This window comes from Mastigoproctus giganteus, chromosome 4 (assembly GCF_048544385.1).
Source record: "Mastigoproctus giganteus isolate SK-2022 chromosome 4, ASM4854438v1, whole genome shotgun sequence".
NCBI classification, from domain to species: domain Eukaryota; kingdom Metazoa; phylum Arthropoda; class Arachnida; order Uropygi; family Thelyphonidae; genus Mastigoproctus; species Mastigoproctus giganteus.
In genome coordinates, this window is record NC_143578.1 from 205,264,005 (window position 1) to 205,283,391 (window position 19,387).

General features: G+C 36.7%; 1 protein-coding gene across 1 annotated transcript in view; it reads right to left on the reverse strand.

The window, feature by feature from the left end:
* The window catches only part of LOC150087339 (uncharacterized), a 353,008-nt gene that overhangs the window by 317,411 nt on the left and 16,210 nt on the right, over nucleotides 1-19,387 (reverse strand). Inside the window, exon 3 of the mRNA XM_090372447.1 lies at nucleotides 13,864-13,953. Within this exon, the coding sequence (XP_090228573.1) occupies nucleotides 13,864-13,953 (90 nt within the window). The remainder of the gene's footprint in view (nucleotides 1-13,863; nucleotides 13,954-19,387) is intronic.

Consider the following 19,387-nt stretch of genomic DNA (forward strand, 5'->3'; position numbering starts at 1 on the left):
GGGTATAAATTCAAATTGAGGAAAGACAGTTGTAAGATAGATGTGTGGAAGTTTGCCTTTAGCCAGCAGGTGCTTGATTGCTGGAACAAACTTCCATCTGTCGTTGTAGAAGTTGATAGCTTAAATAGATTCAAGGCAGAACTTGACAAATATTTTGAGCGAGTGGATGGGCAAAATAAGGGTGATTTTTTTTTTTTTTTTTTTTTTTTTTTTGGCTGATGCTATATAAGCTTGCTTCCTTGCATCATGTGCCTTTGCTAAATGCTAATATCAGGCTTAATCTCTAAGTGTGGAGATGACAAAGTTTGGCAGAGCAGTTAATCACAGTAATCAAAGTATGCTACTGCAACATGATCTTGACAAAATAGGCAGATATGCTGAGAAGTGAATTAAATTGAAGTTTAATATTGATAAATGCAAGGTATGTCATATGGGGAGCAGTTATCCAAGATTAATGTACCAGTTGTGTGGTACCACACTCAGGGCAGTGGAGAATGAAAAAGACCTGGGGGTAAATGTGTGGATATGAATTTCTCTGAGCAGTGCAAACAGGCTGCCAGGATGGCTCGGGGTTTTTTCAATGATATACAGGAATTTTTTCAGTAGGGATAAGGTGATAATATCGTGTAAGGTAATGGTTAGCCACATCTTGTGTACTGCATAAGGCTTGGAGCCTCATTTTAGGAAGGATGGGTATCTGTTGGAATGGGTGCAGAGAACAGCAAAAGGTTGATGAGAGGAGAAAAAGGATGCTTTTACTTGGATAGGCTTCAGTTTTGCAAATAGCTGTGTCTGGAGACTAGGTGTCTGCAAGGAGGTTGGATTATGTGTGTGTAAGGCCTTATATGGATTAAGTAAAATCATTCTAATGGAATCCTTCCTCCACACACACACACACACACACACACACACACTGAAGGAAGAATGGTGGAAATTTGCTTTCAGTCAGAGGGTGATTGATTGTTGGGACAAATTTCCATCTAGTGTTATTGAGGTGGATAGTCGGTATAAATTCAAGGAAGAACTATATAAAATCTTTGCAGTGATGGGCAGGTGAAGTGCAAAGTTTTGGGTGTTTTTTTTTTTAGCTAAAGCTGTATAAGTTTATTTTCTTGCATTATTTGTTACTAATAATGATGATGATGATAATAATAATAACTAATGTGTGGACCTGAGTTTGAATCTCAGGTCCACATTGTGAGGGAAAAAAAGAAAAAAAAATCACAAAAGTTGCCTCATCCAACCTTTTCCCCAATGTTGAAGCAGTCTGGGGCAGAAAGTGGTGCCATCTGGTGGCCCTCTCAATAATGATGATTAAAGCTTAGTGATTCTCCAGAAAATTCAGAGTACTGTCCCAGTGATGGATATGCAAATTACAATACCTGTAATATGCAGTGGTCTGCCAAATTAGCAACTTGGAATGGCTTCAGTGGGTTTTTTCCCCAGCAAATACTTATTGCACCGTGCAGTTTACTGCACCTTAATGTTGACAAAATGTGTGCCACAAAGCATATAGAATATAAATGTTATCAATCATTTTCCTGTCTTCAAATATCATGAAATTTCCCGGTGAAAGAGTCCACCATGTGGTACATTATTAATATGTGGTAGTGTGTTTTAATCAAATTCTATGTATATACCACAATAAACTTTGAACTTTCTTGAAAATTGTAAATAAGCATTAATTAATTGTTGTAATGTGGATCTTTTTGAGAATCTTTTTTGTTGTAATGTGGATCGTTTTGAGAAGATCCACATTACAACAATTAATTAATGCTTATTTACAATTTGCAAGAAAGTTCAAAGTTTATTGGGGTATATACATAGAATTTGATTAAAGAGTGAAGAATGAAGAAAAGTAAGGATTCTTGTTTAGGTTGGTCCTTGAAGTCACTGATATCAAAGGTTGAACAGACTGGATGCAGTATTATTGATTAAAAAAAAAAAAGTCTACCTTCAATACAGGTAAAAACCATTGCTGGGATTAGCCAACTGTAAACAAATTATCTTCCTCTTCATCCTTATGAGAATTGCAGTGCAAGAGACATTTCCAGAAGCTTACCCAGGACTCTACTCAAAATAATGATCAAGATCTTGAAACTAGACTCTTGTGAATTAGTGTAGTTTTAGGATCAGGAGTTCAAGACAAAAAGTTCAAAACAGCTCAAGGGTTGTTGTTTTCCATTTCCAGAAGTCCATCTGAATCCACACATCTGTGTGTTGTCAGTGTATCCTGAATGTTACTAATGATGGCCAGATTGCATTTTTGATATGCTAAAACTGGCTTTTATCTTAATGGTGCTGAATAAGAAGACTATAAATGTTACCAGGCAGTACTAGGTGGTAGATGACTCTCATCAACCGGTGAAATACCACCACTTTGCTTATTGGAGGCTTGAAGTGGTGGAACCCATGTTTAGTCTCTAGAGCTAAGTTCCGGTCAACCCTTCCCCATCTCTTCCATCATGCAGTATGATTGATGACTGTTGAGGTTATGAAGGGCATCGTGGCGAGATCCAATCCTCCTTACATTTCGATGGTACAGCTCTAAAACGGTATTCGCAGGCCAGCCGCTAGTTAGTACACCGGACCGAACCTATTGGTAACTCTTTAGGAGGCTTCCAGATCAGCTAGTGTATAATCTTGCTACCTCTACTCTGCCAGATAGTGACTGGAGGGAGTCCTAGTAGTGTGTATGCGGGGAGCATCATGGAGGCCACATTATGTCAAGGATCTGGGTATATTCTTACCATGTGTACGCCGTATCCAAAAATTTCATTACTTAATACAGCATGTCCCACCCACTTTTTCTTACTGTTGAATACACCGTGAATTGTCAAATTAAAAGAGTAAGCTTATCTGTGAAAAGATCTAAACCTCCTGAGCACTTCCTAATTCATTTCACAAATATACGTGGTCCCAGTTCTAATCTCAAGGATTTTGACTAATCTTGATGCTAAGAAAGCTCCAGATTCTGATGGTATTTCTCCACTTGTTCTCAAAACCTGTGCTCCTGAACTTACTCCTGTTCTTTGCCGCCTTTTTTCACTTTCTTATTCCAAAGGTATTTTTCTTCTGCTTGGAAATTTGCTCATACCCAGCCAGTTCCTAAAAATAATGACAAGTCCTTCCCATCTAATTATCATCCCATTGCAATTACTTCTACTCTTTCTAAAGTAATGGAGAAATCAATTAACTGCCAACTCTTAAACTACGTAGAAACCTTCTGTCTGATCAACGATCGCCAGTATGGATTCCGTCAGTGTCGATCCACTGGTGATATTCTGGCTTATGTTACCCATTTATGGGCAAATTCAATGAAAAAGTTTGGTGAAACACAAGCAGTTGCTCTTGGCATCTCAAAGGCTTTCGATCGTGTTTGGCATAAAGGTCTTCTAAACAAGCTTCCATCTTATGGTTTGCCAACTGTTTTTTGTAATTGGTTATCTAGTTTTCTCTCTGATCGCTCACTGAAGGTGATGGTAGATGGCTGTCTTCTAACTTCTCCACTAATGCTGGTGTCCCCCAAGCTTCAGTTCTTTCCCCCACTCTTTTCCTATTGTATATTAATGACCTTCTTCCATTGATTGGAAATCCTATCCATAGTTCTGCCGATGATAGCACATTGCATTCCACTTTCCATTTTGAAAAACCTTGCCCTGCTCAATCAGCTTCAACTTCTCGAATATCCACTACCAATTCCTTAAATGCTGATCTCCAGATAATTCTCCAGTGGGGCAAAGACAACTTGGTTGATTTTAATCCTTGTAAAACTCAGTCTTGTCTTATATCTCGCAATAAGGATTCTTCTGCTCCTATGCTTATATTTGGTGACACTCCGATCTCTAGGCAAAATGATATATCTCTTTTGGGGATTACTCTTAACTTCTAATCTCTCTTGGCACAAGCATATTACAAATATTGCCTCCTCTGCATCTAAAAAACTTGGTTTTCTCTTTCGCTCTTGGCGTTACTTTTCTTCCAAACAGCTGTTCATTCTGTACAAATCGCAAATCCACCCTACCATGGAATATTGTTCCCACATCTGGGGCGTTGCCCCCCAAAATCTCTCTCAGGCTTCTAGATTCCATTCAGAAGAGGGCAGTTAGGTTAATTAATGACTCCTCTCTAACAGAGTCTGTCCACTCTCTGTCTCATAGACGTACTGTTTCTGCTGCATGTCTTTTCTACAGATACTTCCATGAGCACTGTTCTTCTGAATTGGCTTCTATAATTCCTGCTCTCTCTTTCAAAACAGTTCAAACACGTTTATTCATTCAACTGCCATTTTCTGGAACAACCTTCCTTCATACGTATTTCCTGAAAATTACAGTCTACAGAAGTTCAAGTCTAATGTCAACAAATATCTTCTTTCATCTTCTCAACCACCAACCCAAGCACGGCACGGTACTAAGTACTATAGGCTCTAATACCTCTCGTGTTTGGGGTTATGATGTAAAAAAAAAATTAAAAAAAGCCCATACTCAACAGATGTGAGCCCCTGGGGTTGTACAGCTGGAAAATTGATCCCATCCACCTTTTTTATGTTTAGCTTTAACGATTTCTCCTCCATATTCCTCTCAATTGTCACAAAATCATTCAGCTACTTACCATAATGACTTATTTCTGGCATCCCCATTTCTATAAACTTCTTCGTGTGAACGTAGAAGCAAAATACCTATTCATTTTATCAGCAACCTGAGCAGGATCATCAACTGTTAATAAATTCATATCTAGTGGACCAATGTGATACAACTCCTTCCTTCTATTGTTTACCTAAGTAAAGAAGTTTTTGCTTCTTTTCTTTGCATTCTCTTTCAGAGACCTCTCGCAATCTGCCTTAGCTTGCCTAACCTCCTTTGTGACTTAATTGCAAACTAGTTTATTCTTTATCTACTGTAGGTATCTGTATCACCTAATAATTTATATATACAACCTATGCATTTTTCTTCACTGCCATGAGTCTCATCAGTATTAGAGTATACCTGTGAGACTTCATAAAAATGTTAACATTATCCATAATCACAATAAGTGACATACATTTTATTCCCATTAGCCTACTAGCAAAAGAGAAACTAATAACACTGTTCAGCATCAAGTTCCTACCTGAAATAATTTCAACAGATTTTAATAGGAAATATGTTTAAAAAAAACTCAGATATGTGCGTAAAAGTTCTCATCACCCTCAGTTTTCAAATATTGTAGGTTAATGACTGAAAACCAAGACCTGTTGTTAAATCTTCATTTCCTACATTCCCATTTAAACTTTTTTTCCTGAAAACTTGGGAGAAGTCTCCAATGAAGACGGTGAAAAGTTTCACCAAGATATTTCTCAAATGGAAAAAAAAGATACCAGGGAAAATGGAGCCCAAATATGTTAGCAGACTTCTGTTGAAATCTCGTATGGTAGATACCAATGAATGATTATAAAAGGCAAAACATGACAAAATAAGTGTTTTGTTATCATATAAGTATTTCTCAAAATAGAATAAGGTTAATAGACATATTGTTCAATATTTAGTACTATATGTAACATTTTCTTAAAATATATGAAAAATTTTTTGACTAGGAACTTTTTGAATTTAATCCCTTCTACCTTACAATTCGTGGGTATTACAGCAATATGGTTGCCGTGTTTGAATTCAGCAACGTGAAATATACAAGAATCACCATGAATTTTCACGGGGAGCAAAAAAAATGATTTATTTTTATTTTGTTTTTGCCGACCAGTGTAATACTTCTAGTGGGACTAGCATTTTTTGACATTGGAGATTCTACAGTGTAGGCACAACCAATGAGTTGGGAGATGAATTTGATGGGTTTTCATTTTAATTCTTCAAGGAGGCATCAATCCTGTTCTTCGAGCTAACATATATACTCTTGATCTGATTATCAGCAGTGCTTATACATGCATTAAGAATTTGCACATAAAGAAACCACTAGGTGGCAGCGATCACAGTGTACTAATGTGGGATTTACTTAAAGATGTAACTACCATCAGGAGTAAATGGAAGGGTTTTTGCTTTCGTAAAGGTGACTACAGTGGTCTTAGACAGTTTTTAAATTTTTACAGTGGGACCAACTGATGGCATTACAAACAGCAAATTTGAAATGGGAAGCATTCAAAGAATTAATCTTGGAAGCTGGTAGGCTTTTCATAACAACTAAGAAATACTACTCAAGGTTTAGGCCCAAATGAATGTCAGGTGAACTAATGACACTCATGGCAGAGAATAAAAATGCATGGGATACATATAAATTTTCAAGGAATACAGAAGCCCTATGGTAGATATAAGCTACTCTGTAATCAAAAAAGGAGCTTAGGTAAGCAAAGTGAAGGCAGATTATGAGAAATCTTTGGCAAAGGATGCAAAGACAAACAGCAATGACTTCTTTATTTATATAAACTCTAGAAGGAAGGGGATGAATCAGATTGGTCCACTTGATATCAATGATTCAACTGATAGCATTAGTAGAGGCATATAATGCAAGAAAGCAAGCTTATACAGCATTAACCAAAAAATAAAAAACCTTCCCATTTCACCCATCCAGTCACACCAAAAGTTTTTTCACAGAAATGGAAGTTTGTTCCAGCAATCAACTATCTGCTGGCTAAAGGCAAATTTCTGCACATCTTTTCTACAACTGTCTGTCTTTCCTAAATTTGAGTTTATGCCCTATTAGGTTTGCAATCTGAGCAAGAGGAAGAATCCCATCAGCACTGAGCCTGCTCAAACCATTCATGGCCTTATACACCTCAATCAATTTATTAATGATCCCACTCAGATAGCTGACAAACTGAATGAGTGTTTTGCATCTACATTCACACATGAGAAATTCTGAAGGGAAGTGGAGGACAGAAGCTTATTAAACTCTAACAGGGAGCTAAACGATTTTGTAATAACTGAGAGCAAAGGTGGAGGAGAAATTGAAGTTAAACGTAAGAAAGGAACCTGGGACAGATGGGATCTATCTAGTTTTATCAAAGGAGGCAGCAAAGGAAGTAAGAAAACAGTTAGCTATAATTATGAGAGCATCCTTGAATTCAGAGGAGATACCCACAGAGTGGAGAGATGCAAATGCATCCCCAATTCACAAAGGGGATCAAAGGGTGACACCAGTAATTATACATCTGCTAGTTTAACTTCTGTTCCAATTTGATTGGATACTAATGCAAAAAATAATTTTGATGTCATATACTTGGATTTGAGGAAAGCTTTTGATACTGTTGCACATGGGAGACTACTGCACAAATTAGCAGTATGGCATTAAGGGCAAATTGTTACAATGGATAAAGTGATGGTTGAGTGGTAGAAGACAGAGTGGTAATCAATGGACACTGCTCTTCGTGGACTAATGTTATTAGTGGAGGCCCCCAAGGTTGGGCTCATTGTTGTTTTGTATATTTATCAATGATATTGATATTGACAAAGGTATATCAGGCTTAATGTCGAATTGTGCAGATGATACAAAGATGGCAGATGATTGCAGTTGGCAACTGGCAGAAGACTGCAAAGATGGTAGATGATACAAAGGTTAATGACAGTAATGGCAGTACACTACTGCAACAGGATCTAGGAAAGTTGGGCAGATGGGCTGAGAAGTGGCAACTGAAGTTTAACATTGACAAATGCAAAGTACTGTATATGGGTAGAAGTAACCCCCCAGAGTAACGTACCAACTGTGTGGTACTACACTCAGGGTAGTGGAGAATAAAAAAGACCTGGGAGTAATTGTGCAGACAGATATGAAGTTTTCTGAGCAGTGCAGACAGGCGGCCAGAGTGGGTCATGGTGTCTTGTCAATGATATACAGGAAACGTATAAGGAGGTGATTTCCCTCTGTATAAAGCAATGGTCATGTCACACCTTGGGTACTGCGTACAGATCTGAAGAGCTCATTTTAGGAAGGATGTAGAGTTGCCAGAATGAGTAGAGAAAAGGTCAAGAGGACTGGTGATGGGAACAAAGGGGTGCTCTTACCAGAAAAGGCTTAAGTTCTGCAAATTGCAGCTTCTGGAGACTAGGCACTTGCAAGGTGGTCTGATTGAAGTGTATAAGGCCTTGAATGGTTTAAGTAGGCTCAACGCTGATGGGATTCTTCCTCTTGCTCAGATTAAGAAATCTGAGCAAGGCATAAACTCAAATTGAGGAAAGATAGTTGTAGAATAGAGGTGCAAAAATTTGCCTTTATTCAGTGGGTAGTTGATTGCTGGAATAAACTTCCATCTTTTGTTGTTGTGGAAGTTGATAGCTTAAGTAAATTCAAGGAAGAACTGGACAAACTTTTTGAGCAAATCAATGGGTGAAATGGGAAGGGTTTTTTTTTTTTTTTTTGGTTGATGCTACATAAGTTTGCTTTCTTGCATCATATGCTGCTGCTAACACTAATGAAAATTCAGCATTCTGCTAATGCTTTGCAGAATGCTGAATTAGAACTTAATCACCTTGCACTCTTTGCATCAAAAACACAAAAGCATCCTCCTTGCTGTATCACATCCTGCTATAGATGGCTTTGCAAATATGCAGTGCAAATTATAAAATTGGAGAATTGGCCTTAGCAATTCTCTCTCAAAGCAAAGGCATTCCAATTATCCAAAGCATTCAATTTCAAACAGTCACAAGAATTGTCTTCCAGGGTTGTTCCAAGTGCTCTGTTCTGGGACCATTTCTTGGATGAGTTCCTGGGGATTGTCGGATTGATCTATGGTCCACTGTCTTGGATGAGTTCCTGGGGATTGTCGGATTGATTTTTGGTCCACTGTTTTAGATGAGTTCCTGGGGACGATCTTGTTCTCGTCATTCAGTCCGACACTAGAGCCGCCTTGGAGGTTAAGGCCAATGTGGCTTTGGGACGCCTCCAGAGTTGAGCCAGAACACATCAACTTTCTTTCTCTGGTGAGAAGATGGTGTCGACCTTATTGAAGAGGAAACTCCAGATACGCAGACCACTAGTTATGAAGATTAATAATATTCCAATTCACCTCTACGAGGAATTTAAATACCTAGGCATCTACACTGACACCAAACTAACCTTCTATCCTCACTTGAAATACCGAGCAATCAAGATACAGAAATATGCAGCTATGATTAGAAGAATCAGTAGAGCAGATTGGGGCCTAAAAGACAAAGCCCTCTCCCTAATTTACAAAGCAGTTTTTGTTCCGATTGTCAGTTACAGTGCTTGTCTGATGCAACAAAGTTGCACTGGAGCGAAACAAATGCAAGCTAGACTCTATACAGCAATTTATGCTTCTATCGGTAACCAGGGCGTGCTGCACTGTCAGCACCCCTGCACTCCAAATCATCGCAGGGTATATGCCCCTATACCTTGAAGTTGCCAAAAGAGGCCTTTTCCATCGTCTGAAAAAAGGCATGTCTACACAGCTACTTAATTTCCAACTGGACCTGACAAATGACCACAAACAGGAAGAAAGACGAATCTCAGATCACTTGCAGGCTCTGGCAGGAATACTGGAATTCAAACCACAAAGGAGAAATAACCAAGAAGTTCTTTCCCTCAGTCAGCTTTGCCTTTCCCAAGCCTCCTCCCTGGTACTCACCTGGATTGCAAGCAGCCTTTTAATTAAGAGGACATAGATCATTCCAGCAAAAACTCAACTCTATGGGTATCGAACCACATCCCTTTTGCAATTGTGGAGATGAGGAGTCCTGGGCACACGTTATGTATGAGTGCCCCTCCTATGAAAACCAATGGTTACAACTGCTAACAATAATCCGAGGAACTCCCCGCAATCAGGAGCAAGATCTACTAAATGACGGAGATAAATATATAGTGTTCACTCAATTTGCCCGCGCTGTCTTCACCACAAGGTGTGCCAAGCTCACCGCTTCTAAGACAGTCCAGAATACTCCCCACTCCCTGCTAACTCCTTCGGGGGGTAGGATAAATGTAAATCTGTGCTACAGAAACAATACTGCAAACCCTTTATGGGCAGGATTCATGCTGGCACCCAATTTAGGGTACGGGATCACTGCTGGCACTCAACTGAGTGCTAGATCAATACACAGGGGCACTGCTCCTGCGACTTTTAATCCCCTTCCCTACCCTTACTTTGCCTAAATCCATGGTGGATTGTCTTCACTATTAGTCCAACTTTCTTTCACCCCACGGTCTGACCTCCTCCTCTCTTATTCCCTGTGAACTCCCTTCAACAATTTTTTTTTTTTTTTTTTTGTGGCCTCTGTCAGGAAGCTCAAGCGACCCTGCCAGAGGCCAGCCAGAATATCATGGGCAGCCTGGCTCACCTCCCAGTGGTGGGGGCGGGCAACGTAGGATCCCATTAGAAGCCCCGCGGCCAGAAGCCAGAGTAACAACAGAACCAAACACAATACTATACACATACAGCATGCCACACACATTTCTGGCATTTACTACAGCGTCCTGTATACTTCACAAGATGGTGCAGTTGTGGGAGACCACAGGAGGCACCTTACCCTAAACACTATGCCACTATATCCAAAGCATTCCAATCGATGGGTGAAATGGGAAGGTTTTTTTTTTTTTTTTGGTTGATGCTGTATAAGTTTGCTTTTTTGCATCATATGCAGCTGCTAAAGCTAATGAAAATTCAGCATTCTGCTAATGCTTAGCAGAATGCCGAATTTGCACTTAATCACCTTGCAATCATTGCATCAAAAACACAAAAGCAACCTCCTTGCTGTATCACATCCTGCTACAGATGGCTTTGCAAATATGCAATTCAAATTATAAAACCCTGATATATGGAAAATTGCCCTTAGCAATTCTCTCTCTCAAGCCAAAAGCATTACAATCAGGTTGAGTGTTTTGTTTTTCTGCTGTAGTCTAAGGCATGAATTTAGCTTAAATTTAAGTTAAAAATGCCACACTAAACTGAAAGATGCACAAGCCCAATAATTAGCATTAGTGGAAGCATATGATGCAAGAAAGTAAGTTTATAGCATCAGTCAAAAAAAAAAAAACACTCCTGATTCACCCATCCATTCACTCCAAAAGTTTGTCTACTTCAGCCTTGAATTTAATTAAGTTGTCAACTTCCACAACAACAGATGGCAGTTTGTTCCAGCAATTAACCACCCTCTGGCTAGAGGCAAATTTCTACACATCTATTCTACAACTGACTTTCCTCAATTTGATTTATGCCCCCTCAGGTGCATTCCAGCCTTTATACACCTCAACTACACTATTAGCAAGCAATGTAACAGTATTACTTACTACATTATAAAATTACATTATATTACGTTATACAGATATGTTGTAAAATCACATTCATATTGATATAATTTTAGTTTACAGACTTAATAAAAATGCTTCTCAAAATTAATTGTACTCCTATGGAATTACATAAGAGTATATTAAGTAGCATTTATATTGTTCTTATACAATGGTATCCACAATGGACAATGGTGACATTCTCTCTTACTTCGACTCTCATTTTTGAGTAATTTCCAAGGCTAAATAAGAAACAATTTTATCAACTTTATCTGAGATATGCAAATATACTGCACTAATAATTTGTAACAAAAAGATAACTAAACAAATTTTAAATAATAAAAAAAAAGTCTGTTTAGCAGCTGTCAAAAATAGTCTCCTCCTATCTCTTAGTAAAGAGAGCATTACTAAGAGATAGGGCATTGGCTATCACTTATTTTAATAATGGGATTATTTTAAAGAATAACTACTGTGGACAATAAATGTGTAAAGAAAAGAGATTTTCTTTTGCAAAGCAAACCACAATGGTCTTAAAAAGTTTGAAATAATTTTCGGTGGAATCAACTGATGCTGTTAACAACAAATTCTAAGTGAAAATGTATTTTCAGTTTTAAACATTAATATGTAGAAACTTCTTAGTTTCCACATATTAATGTTGAAAATTGCTACACAGATTAGAACACCTGATGAGCAATTCATTAACAAAAATAAGTTGAAATTCACAAAATTTTTAAGACTACAAATTTAATGGAAAGGCCATAGTTTCCAATCTTTTCTACAAAAAGATCAATAAAAACTGTTATGATGGTGAGATGGAGAAGAGGTCAAAATGGGACAAAAAAGAGATTCTGTAAATTCGGAGAGTTGGCAAGTATGTAATCACCTATGCAAAAGTGACTTACCTTTCTTTTATACTCAAAGGTAGCTATATCTTTAAATAAATCCCATATTGATATATGGGATTTACCTGGAAAGTCTTAATATGTGAATGGTCACTGCTGAAAATAAGATGAAGAGTATTGCTTTTGCTTTCTCTTGTTTTGTGTCTAACATGCTGATATAGAAAAACAGCACTTGAGTAAATCCAGAAATATTCTGCTACTGTATGAATAACCAATCCGCAAGTTCCAATCCATATCTTGGAAAATAACCCCCCCCCCCTACAATGATGGGATATTACTTATAACAGTCATTTGGCCTATAACATAAACTTACTCTCATTTTTATTTTCCCAGTATGTATGTCCCATTAGACTGACTCAAGTAAGTATGCAGACCTAACTGTAGCTGATATAATGACACAGAAAATGTCTTTTTGGGTGGTAGAGAAAGAGAGAATTAAACAGGTATTTAGCATTTTGAGAGATGAAGTTGACTGCTTGAATTACAGAAGAATCACTGCCCCAAAAGAAATTAAATCAGGAGACCCATCAAGTATCAGCTACCAACCTCAACACTGGAGCATACCCATGCATCTGGCTGCACAGCAGCCAGCCTCAGAGTTCAGTTTGTCCTTCATTTTAAAAACTATATTTGTGATAATATGCATATGTTTGATATGTCTGAATGACCATATCTCACAGATGATGATCCAATACATTTTGCTTGGCAATTAGCCTATACTGTTTAAGTCATTCATTTTCATAATTAACTTAATTAGGATTTTTAAAAATTGAGTAGGTTTTTGAATAACATGACTAATTTTATATCTGTATTACAGAAAATGTCCTTAATTTTTTCCCACCATTATAATGCTGTTCACAACAAATTCTAAGTGAAAATGCATTCTCAGTTTTAAACATTAATATGTAGAATATGTAGAGTAGTTATTAATTTGTTGTAATAGCTTTTCTTTTTAGTAAGATGTTAAAATTTCATTTATCAGGGAGGAGGAGGAATAAGATCTTGCATACAATGCTATAGCAATGTACTGTAATTAAGTTCTAAATAGTCTTCTTGTGTACAATAATTTATTGCATTATATACTTGCATTTGTAGAATATATTTTTATGCTCTAAGGATGAACTGTCCTTAATGAGTAGGCTTCTTCCTTACCCATGTCTCAACCTCCCCACCTCACTTAACTGAACAGTGTCACCCAAAAATATATGGCTGCTCCACAACATAAACTACCATTTTATTCTCCCATAAATAACAACTGAAAATGGATAGAGTCAAAAAGTGGTTTTTCTCATTGCTACAAAAAGAATTATCTTCAAGAAGTAACTCCTTTCAGATTTCATCATTAAGTATATTAAGTTCTGTTTATAATTGGTTTTCATTTAAGTTTCAAAGCAGAAAATTAAATGAAATTCCTCATTTCGGAATGAATGAGGTTGGTTTTTTTGAATAAATTTGCATCTCATGAGTTTTAAAATTCTTTCATCTATACTTTTTTATAATCACTTAACCCAACAGATTACCATCATTATATTAATATAGATTATATTAAATTATTATCATTATTTTTAATATTAGATTAATAAAATGCAGTAACCAGAAACCTATAATTAATATCAATCTGGAATAGACAAAGAAAGTGATATTTCATTGACATGTGGCCTATAACTTGGACTTGATAATATTAGTAAATTAAGTATGTAACAGTTTTCAGCAAAAAAAAAAAAAAAAAAGAAAATCTGAATCTTACCACGTTTTGATTCTGTTATCATCATTATTCCTTTCTCTAGACAAAATTTCTTCAAGTTTTCAATGTTTTCCAAACATGGAATAAACAAACCTACAAGATTAAATATTAATGCTGAGGAGAATAAAAACTATTTCTTTCAAATTTAAATGAATTTAATGAGTAATATAAAAATCATACAGTTTAAGAACATATATGCAAAGCAATATCATTAACACAACGTCAGAAAAAAATTTTTCCTTAATCTTCATAAGTAGTCCTCCATGACAGGATAGTGGAGTTACTACTTGTAACTCACTGGAAGATTTGTCAGGGTTCAAATCTCATTGGTTACCGAAGTAACCAATTATTAAAGGATTCATTAAGGGTTACAGTTGTCACATGGGGTTGGGGATGTTGGCTAACATACTCAATCCCATTCAATGGAAAGTAATCTTGGCTGAACATTTAATAGTAGAGAAAGTAACATGAAAACTTAGACCATTCTAGGAGAAGCCAGGGGATTTTTTTTTTTAATTGTTATTGTGTAAAATCCTTCCGCCAATTTCATCAGTATGTCAGTCTACCTTCATGTTGTATGTGCTTGATGGATTTTTTTCCCCTTATGTCACTTGATTTCTCTCACACATGTATAGCTAAAAAGCAAGGTGTATTCTCTCAATACTAGCACAATAGTGAAGTGTAAAAAGAAAAAATATGTAAGTCAACTGCCTTAATTCCTTTGGAGATACTATGCTGCACCATGGGAAATATGCATGAAAGATTAGAAAAATGCCTGTAGAGATGGAGGTCACCTTGAGGATATCAACTTCAAAAAATAAACAGCATGCTATGTTCTTCAAGATGGCATATTTGTAATTTGGCAAATACAAATTCTTTAATTACTGAGTTTCTATAATCGCCTGTTTCCCCACCTCATCCTGTATAGTGTGTCAGAATTATTTTGCATCCAGCTCCTTTGTGACTACTTCACAGTAGCTAATATAACTCCTCTCCTGGCCTGTCTTTCTTTTCTATATACATATTGTACTCATCATATTCAAATTTTGCATCCCTTGTGTCAAAGTAGAACCATGGTTCTGATATTCCTATAACGTCTGCATTCGATTTTTAACAAACCTTCAAATCCATGAAATTTCTTTACTATGATCCTAGCATAAATGTATAAGCAAACATATATAAAACTTTTGTGCTCTGAGTTACTCTTATCACAGCCCATATAATTTCTTGTGACATGGGGAACTCCAGCACACCTTTTAATTTCCTTCCCACCTTACTTTCCAGGCGTATCAAAATAAAAACACAAAGAATCAACTGAATCCACTTACAGATGCTATTAAAGTATTATTCTGTGTCACCTCCAAACTAGCAGTTTTCAATCTTCCTAATACTGCCTTGATAATTTCAGCAAATATTTTTGCACCCTCCTCTAGATAAGTGGTGAGGCATGGGGGTAGGGGTGCAGAAGCACATGCATGTTGAATGGACCAGGGTTCAAGCCTATGAGTGATAAATATATTTATTTTAATTAATTACACTACCCAACATGATTTTTACTTCCAGCAAATCAATGGTTGTTTCTGGTCACGTTTTATGATCAGAAACATGGGGATTTATGACCAGAAATTTAAAATCAATCATAAAAATTTCCTATCACGTCTCAGTTTTAAGATATAGATAGATAACTGGATTCTGTACAAAGATGTCATTACTGTTGGAAATACAATTTTTAAACTAATTAACTTTTGGTTGGTTTTGTTTATTGGGCTAAAAGTTAAGCAAGTACATCATTACTGTTCTTGCAATATAGTATATTTTGATTCACTTTTCCTGACAAGTCAGTAGTTTTATTAATTTTATTACATCATTCAACTGTTCAATATATAGTGTATGATAAACTACGCTACAAGAATTCACCTTCTGTTCAAATTTACCAATTGCTTTTACTGTTTTTAGGTTAATGCATTGTTAAAATGGAGAAGACAAAGCACACAACTTGCGTCAATCACCCAGACAACTTGTGCTATGTTTGTGGACACTTAATCCCAAAAACTCAGAGGAAGAAAATATACAATGTCACAAAAGTTGCATATTCATTGTACTTCGGCTGCAAGATTGGTGACCAAGAAAAAAAATCGGGCTCCACATATCTGTTGTATTACTTGTACAATGAACTGAAGGCTGTGGTTATATGGCAAGCTGAGAGCATCACCTTTTGCTTTCCCTATGGTGTGGTGCGAGCCCAAGAATCATTTCGACGACTGCTATTTCTGCATGACAAAAATAAAGGGTATTTCCAAAAAGAGCAAGCACTACATCAAATATCCAAATATCCCATCAGCAATTAGGCCAGTGCCATATTGTAAAGAACTGCCACTACCTGTGCCACCAAAATCTTGGGATATTGGAAGTAGCGATGAAAGCACAGAATAAATTGTTTTACCAGATGTTTTACCAGAAGGATGTTGCGGAACCATGTACCTCACATGATTTGGACTACAAGCCATAAAAAGAAAAGGCTCCACACTACATTGAACAAGAAGAATTAAGCGACTTGATCAGAGACTTGGGCTTACCCAACGAGAAGGCTGAATTACTCAAATCCAGGCTACAACAGTGAAACTTATTTGCCAAAGGTACAAACATTACAATATACCATAAGGGAAATGAAGAGTTTTCAAGATATTTTGCAATGGAAAACAACATGTGTGTCTGCAAATACGTTGTTGGTTTCATGCACGAACTGAACATTGATCACAATACCTCTGAATGGCATTTGTTCATTGATGCATCAAATTTAAGTTTGAAAGCAGTATTGCTTCATAATGGAAATACTTTACCATCAATTCCTCTTGTTCATGCTGTTGGCCTGAAAGAAACTTACAATAGTATGTCCCAGATTCTTGCTGCTACACATTACAATGACTATGGTTGGAATATTTGTGTGATCTCAAAGTGATTGGACTGCTTGTTGGGTTGCAAGGTGGTTTCACTAAATACTGTTGTCTCCTGTGTTTGTGGGATAGTCATGCAACAGCCAAACACTACGTCGTATAATACTGGGACAAGAGAGAGATGAATATATTCCCGACAAAAGCAATGTAAAGTGTGTTCCACTGGTTGATCCACATAAGGTTTTTCTTCCCCCTTTACACATCAAGCTTGGACTGATTAAGAATTTCACTAAGGCACTGGATAAAGAAAGCAGAGGATTCGCATATTTACTGCAAATGTTTCCAAATTAATCTCATGCAAAGCTGAAGGAAGGAATTTTCATAGATTCTCAAATAAGAACGCTCCTAAAAGATGAAGAATTTCAAAGAAACCTGAATGAGGTTGAACTGGCCGCATCGAGCCCTTTCAAGGCTGTGGTACACGGATTCCTCGGAAAGAGAAAAGAAAAGAACTATGAGCAATTGGTGAAAAACTTGCTGAAATGTTACAAGAACACGGGTTGCCAAATGTCACTGAAAATGCATTTCCTTCATTCCCATCAGGATCTCTTTCCTGAAAACTTAGCAGATGTCAGTGATGAACAAGGAGAGTGGTTCCACTAGGACGTATCTGCAATGGAAAAACGATACCAATGTTGCTGGGACTCTACCATGATGGTTTGTTTGTTTGTTTGTTATTTGGTTTTTAGGAGCATTAGCAACTAAGGCAATATTGCTCCGGGGATATGCGGTGGTCATTCCCTGACCTATCCGCATCCTCAATATTTGGTGGTCAGGGGCTCGAACCTCGGTCTAATCAAGAAGCGTGTGCTACGCACTGCTGCTCCTGCCCATGGAGGCGCCCTACCATGATGGGAGATTACTGTTGGTTCCTTAAATAGGAAAGCAATCTGGAGTATAAAAGGAAATCATTGAGTGGGAAACATGTCTAAGTAACATTTTTTTTTTTTTTTTTTTTTGGCTGGTGCAGCATAAGCCATAGGCTTTCTTGCACCATGCGGCCGTTACTAATACTAATATTGTGTGTAATAATTACAACCATGTATGCTGATATTGTATAAAAACAAGGAATTTAAAAAATGCATATCTTTTGATGTAGATGTGACAGAAGTAAAAGATTGATATTTTCATAATCAGGGTATTAATTTTGTTCAGAATAACCAACTTTTATTCCAGAGGTATGATGAAAAAAAAAATTGTCAGGTAGTGTTATTAATTATGTAATTAATCAAAATATTTAATGTAAACTCCTCTGACATAGTGGTTATGCCAGCATATAAACAAAAACATTTGTCTATAAGTGTATTCCATTCTTCCTATCAACAAGTGTCATGTTGAAAAAATTCTACCCCCTGAGCCTTGCAGTCTCTCCAGGGATCAATTAATAACTACAGATCTCGTCATATATTCACTGCTATCACATCTGAACAAAATTCTAGTTGCTATTAATTTTAGTCCTAGCTTGCAACTTTTCTTAACAATGCCTCATACCTGTTTAGTATTAGCAAGGCCAAATAATACCAGGAAGCAGACTTTTTCTGCATCAGCCAAAAAAATAAAATAAAGTAAAATAAAATTAACAATAGTAATAAAAAAGAAAATAAAGTAAAATAAAATTAACAATAATAATAAAAATAAAATAATAAAACAAAACAAAATTTTTAATACTATTCCCATTTAATTTACCCAGACTCAACACTTCCACCACTTTGGGAGGCAATTTATTCTACTGTTCGACAAACCATCGCCCATAAGCGAATTTCATAAGATCCAGTCTACTGTTATTTTTTCCTGAGATTTCATATTTTGTGTCCTCTGTTCATGTCTCACCTACAAGGAAATAGACTTCCACATTTGTTTTTTACTCAACCCATTCAGCACTTTATACACCTCAATTAGATCTCACTTTACATGCATAGTTGTCGAAACTTAGCAGTCCACACCTTCTAAGACATTTTTAATATATGCATCAATTTGCATAGTTCACTAATCTGGTCACCATCTTTTAACTCAATCCAGAAGCTTACTTTTTTTTTTTTTTTTTTAAGTACGTTCTCCAGACCTAAATAAAATGCTCCAAATACAGTCTAACCATCATCTTGTACAGAGGAATAATGATATCTTTCGCCCAACCACAAGAGGTCACATTAACCTTAAACAGAAGAGTATATGCTTTCCTAGCTGCCTATTTACAATGCAAGGTAAATTCATGTCAGGTTGAATCATATCACTAAGTCTTTTTCATTATCCACTTTTAGCCTCTCACCCCCATTCAGGATAAATCCCTTCAATATTTCCCAAAGCACATTTGTGTCTAAGTCTAACACAAAATTAATGACCGATTTTATAAAAAACAAAAATTATTGTAAAATTTTCTACAACTGAAGGCTCTCTTTTTCAAAGTAGCTTTGTTGGGAAGTTACATATTGCCTACACAGCACTCCTTCCATCCCTGGAAGTCGTCTTCTGGGAGGTCTTTCAATACATGAGTTTTGCAGTGTTTTGGATGTTGCTAATCATCCCAAAACAATGTTGTTACTGCAAAAGAACATATTTGCAAGGTGTTCTGAGGG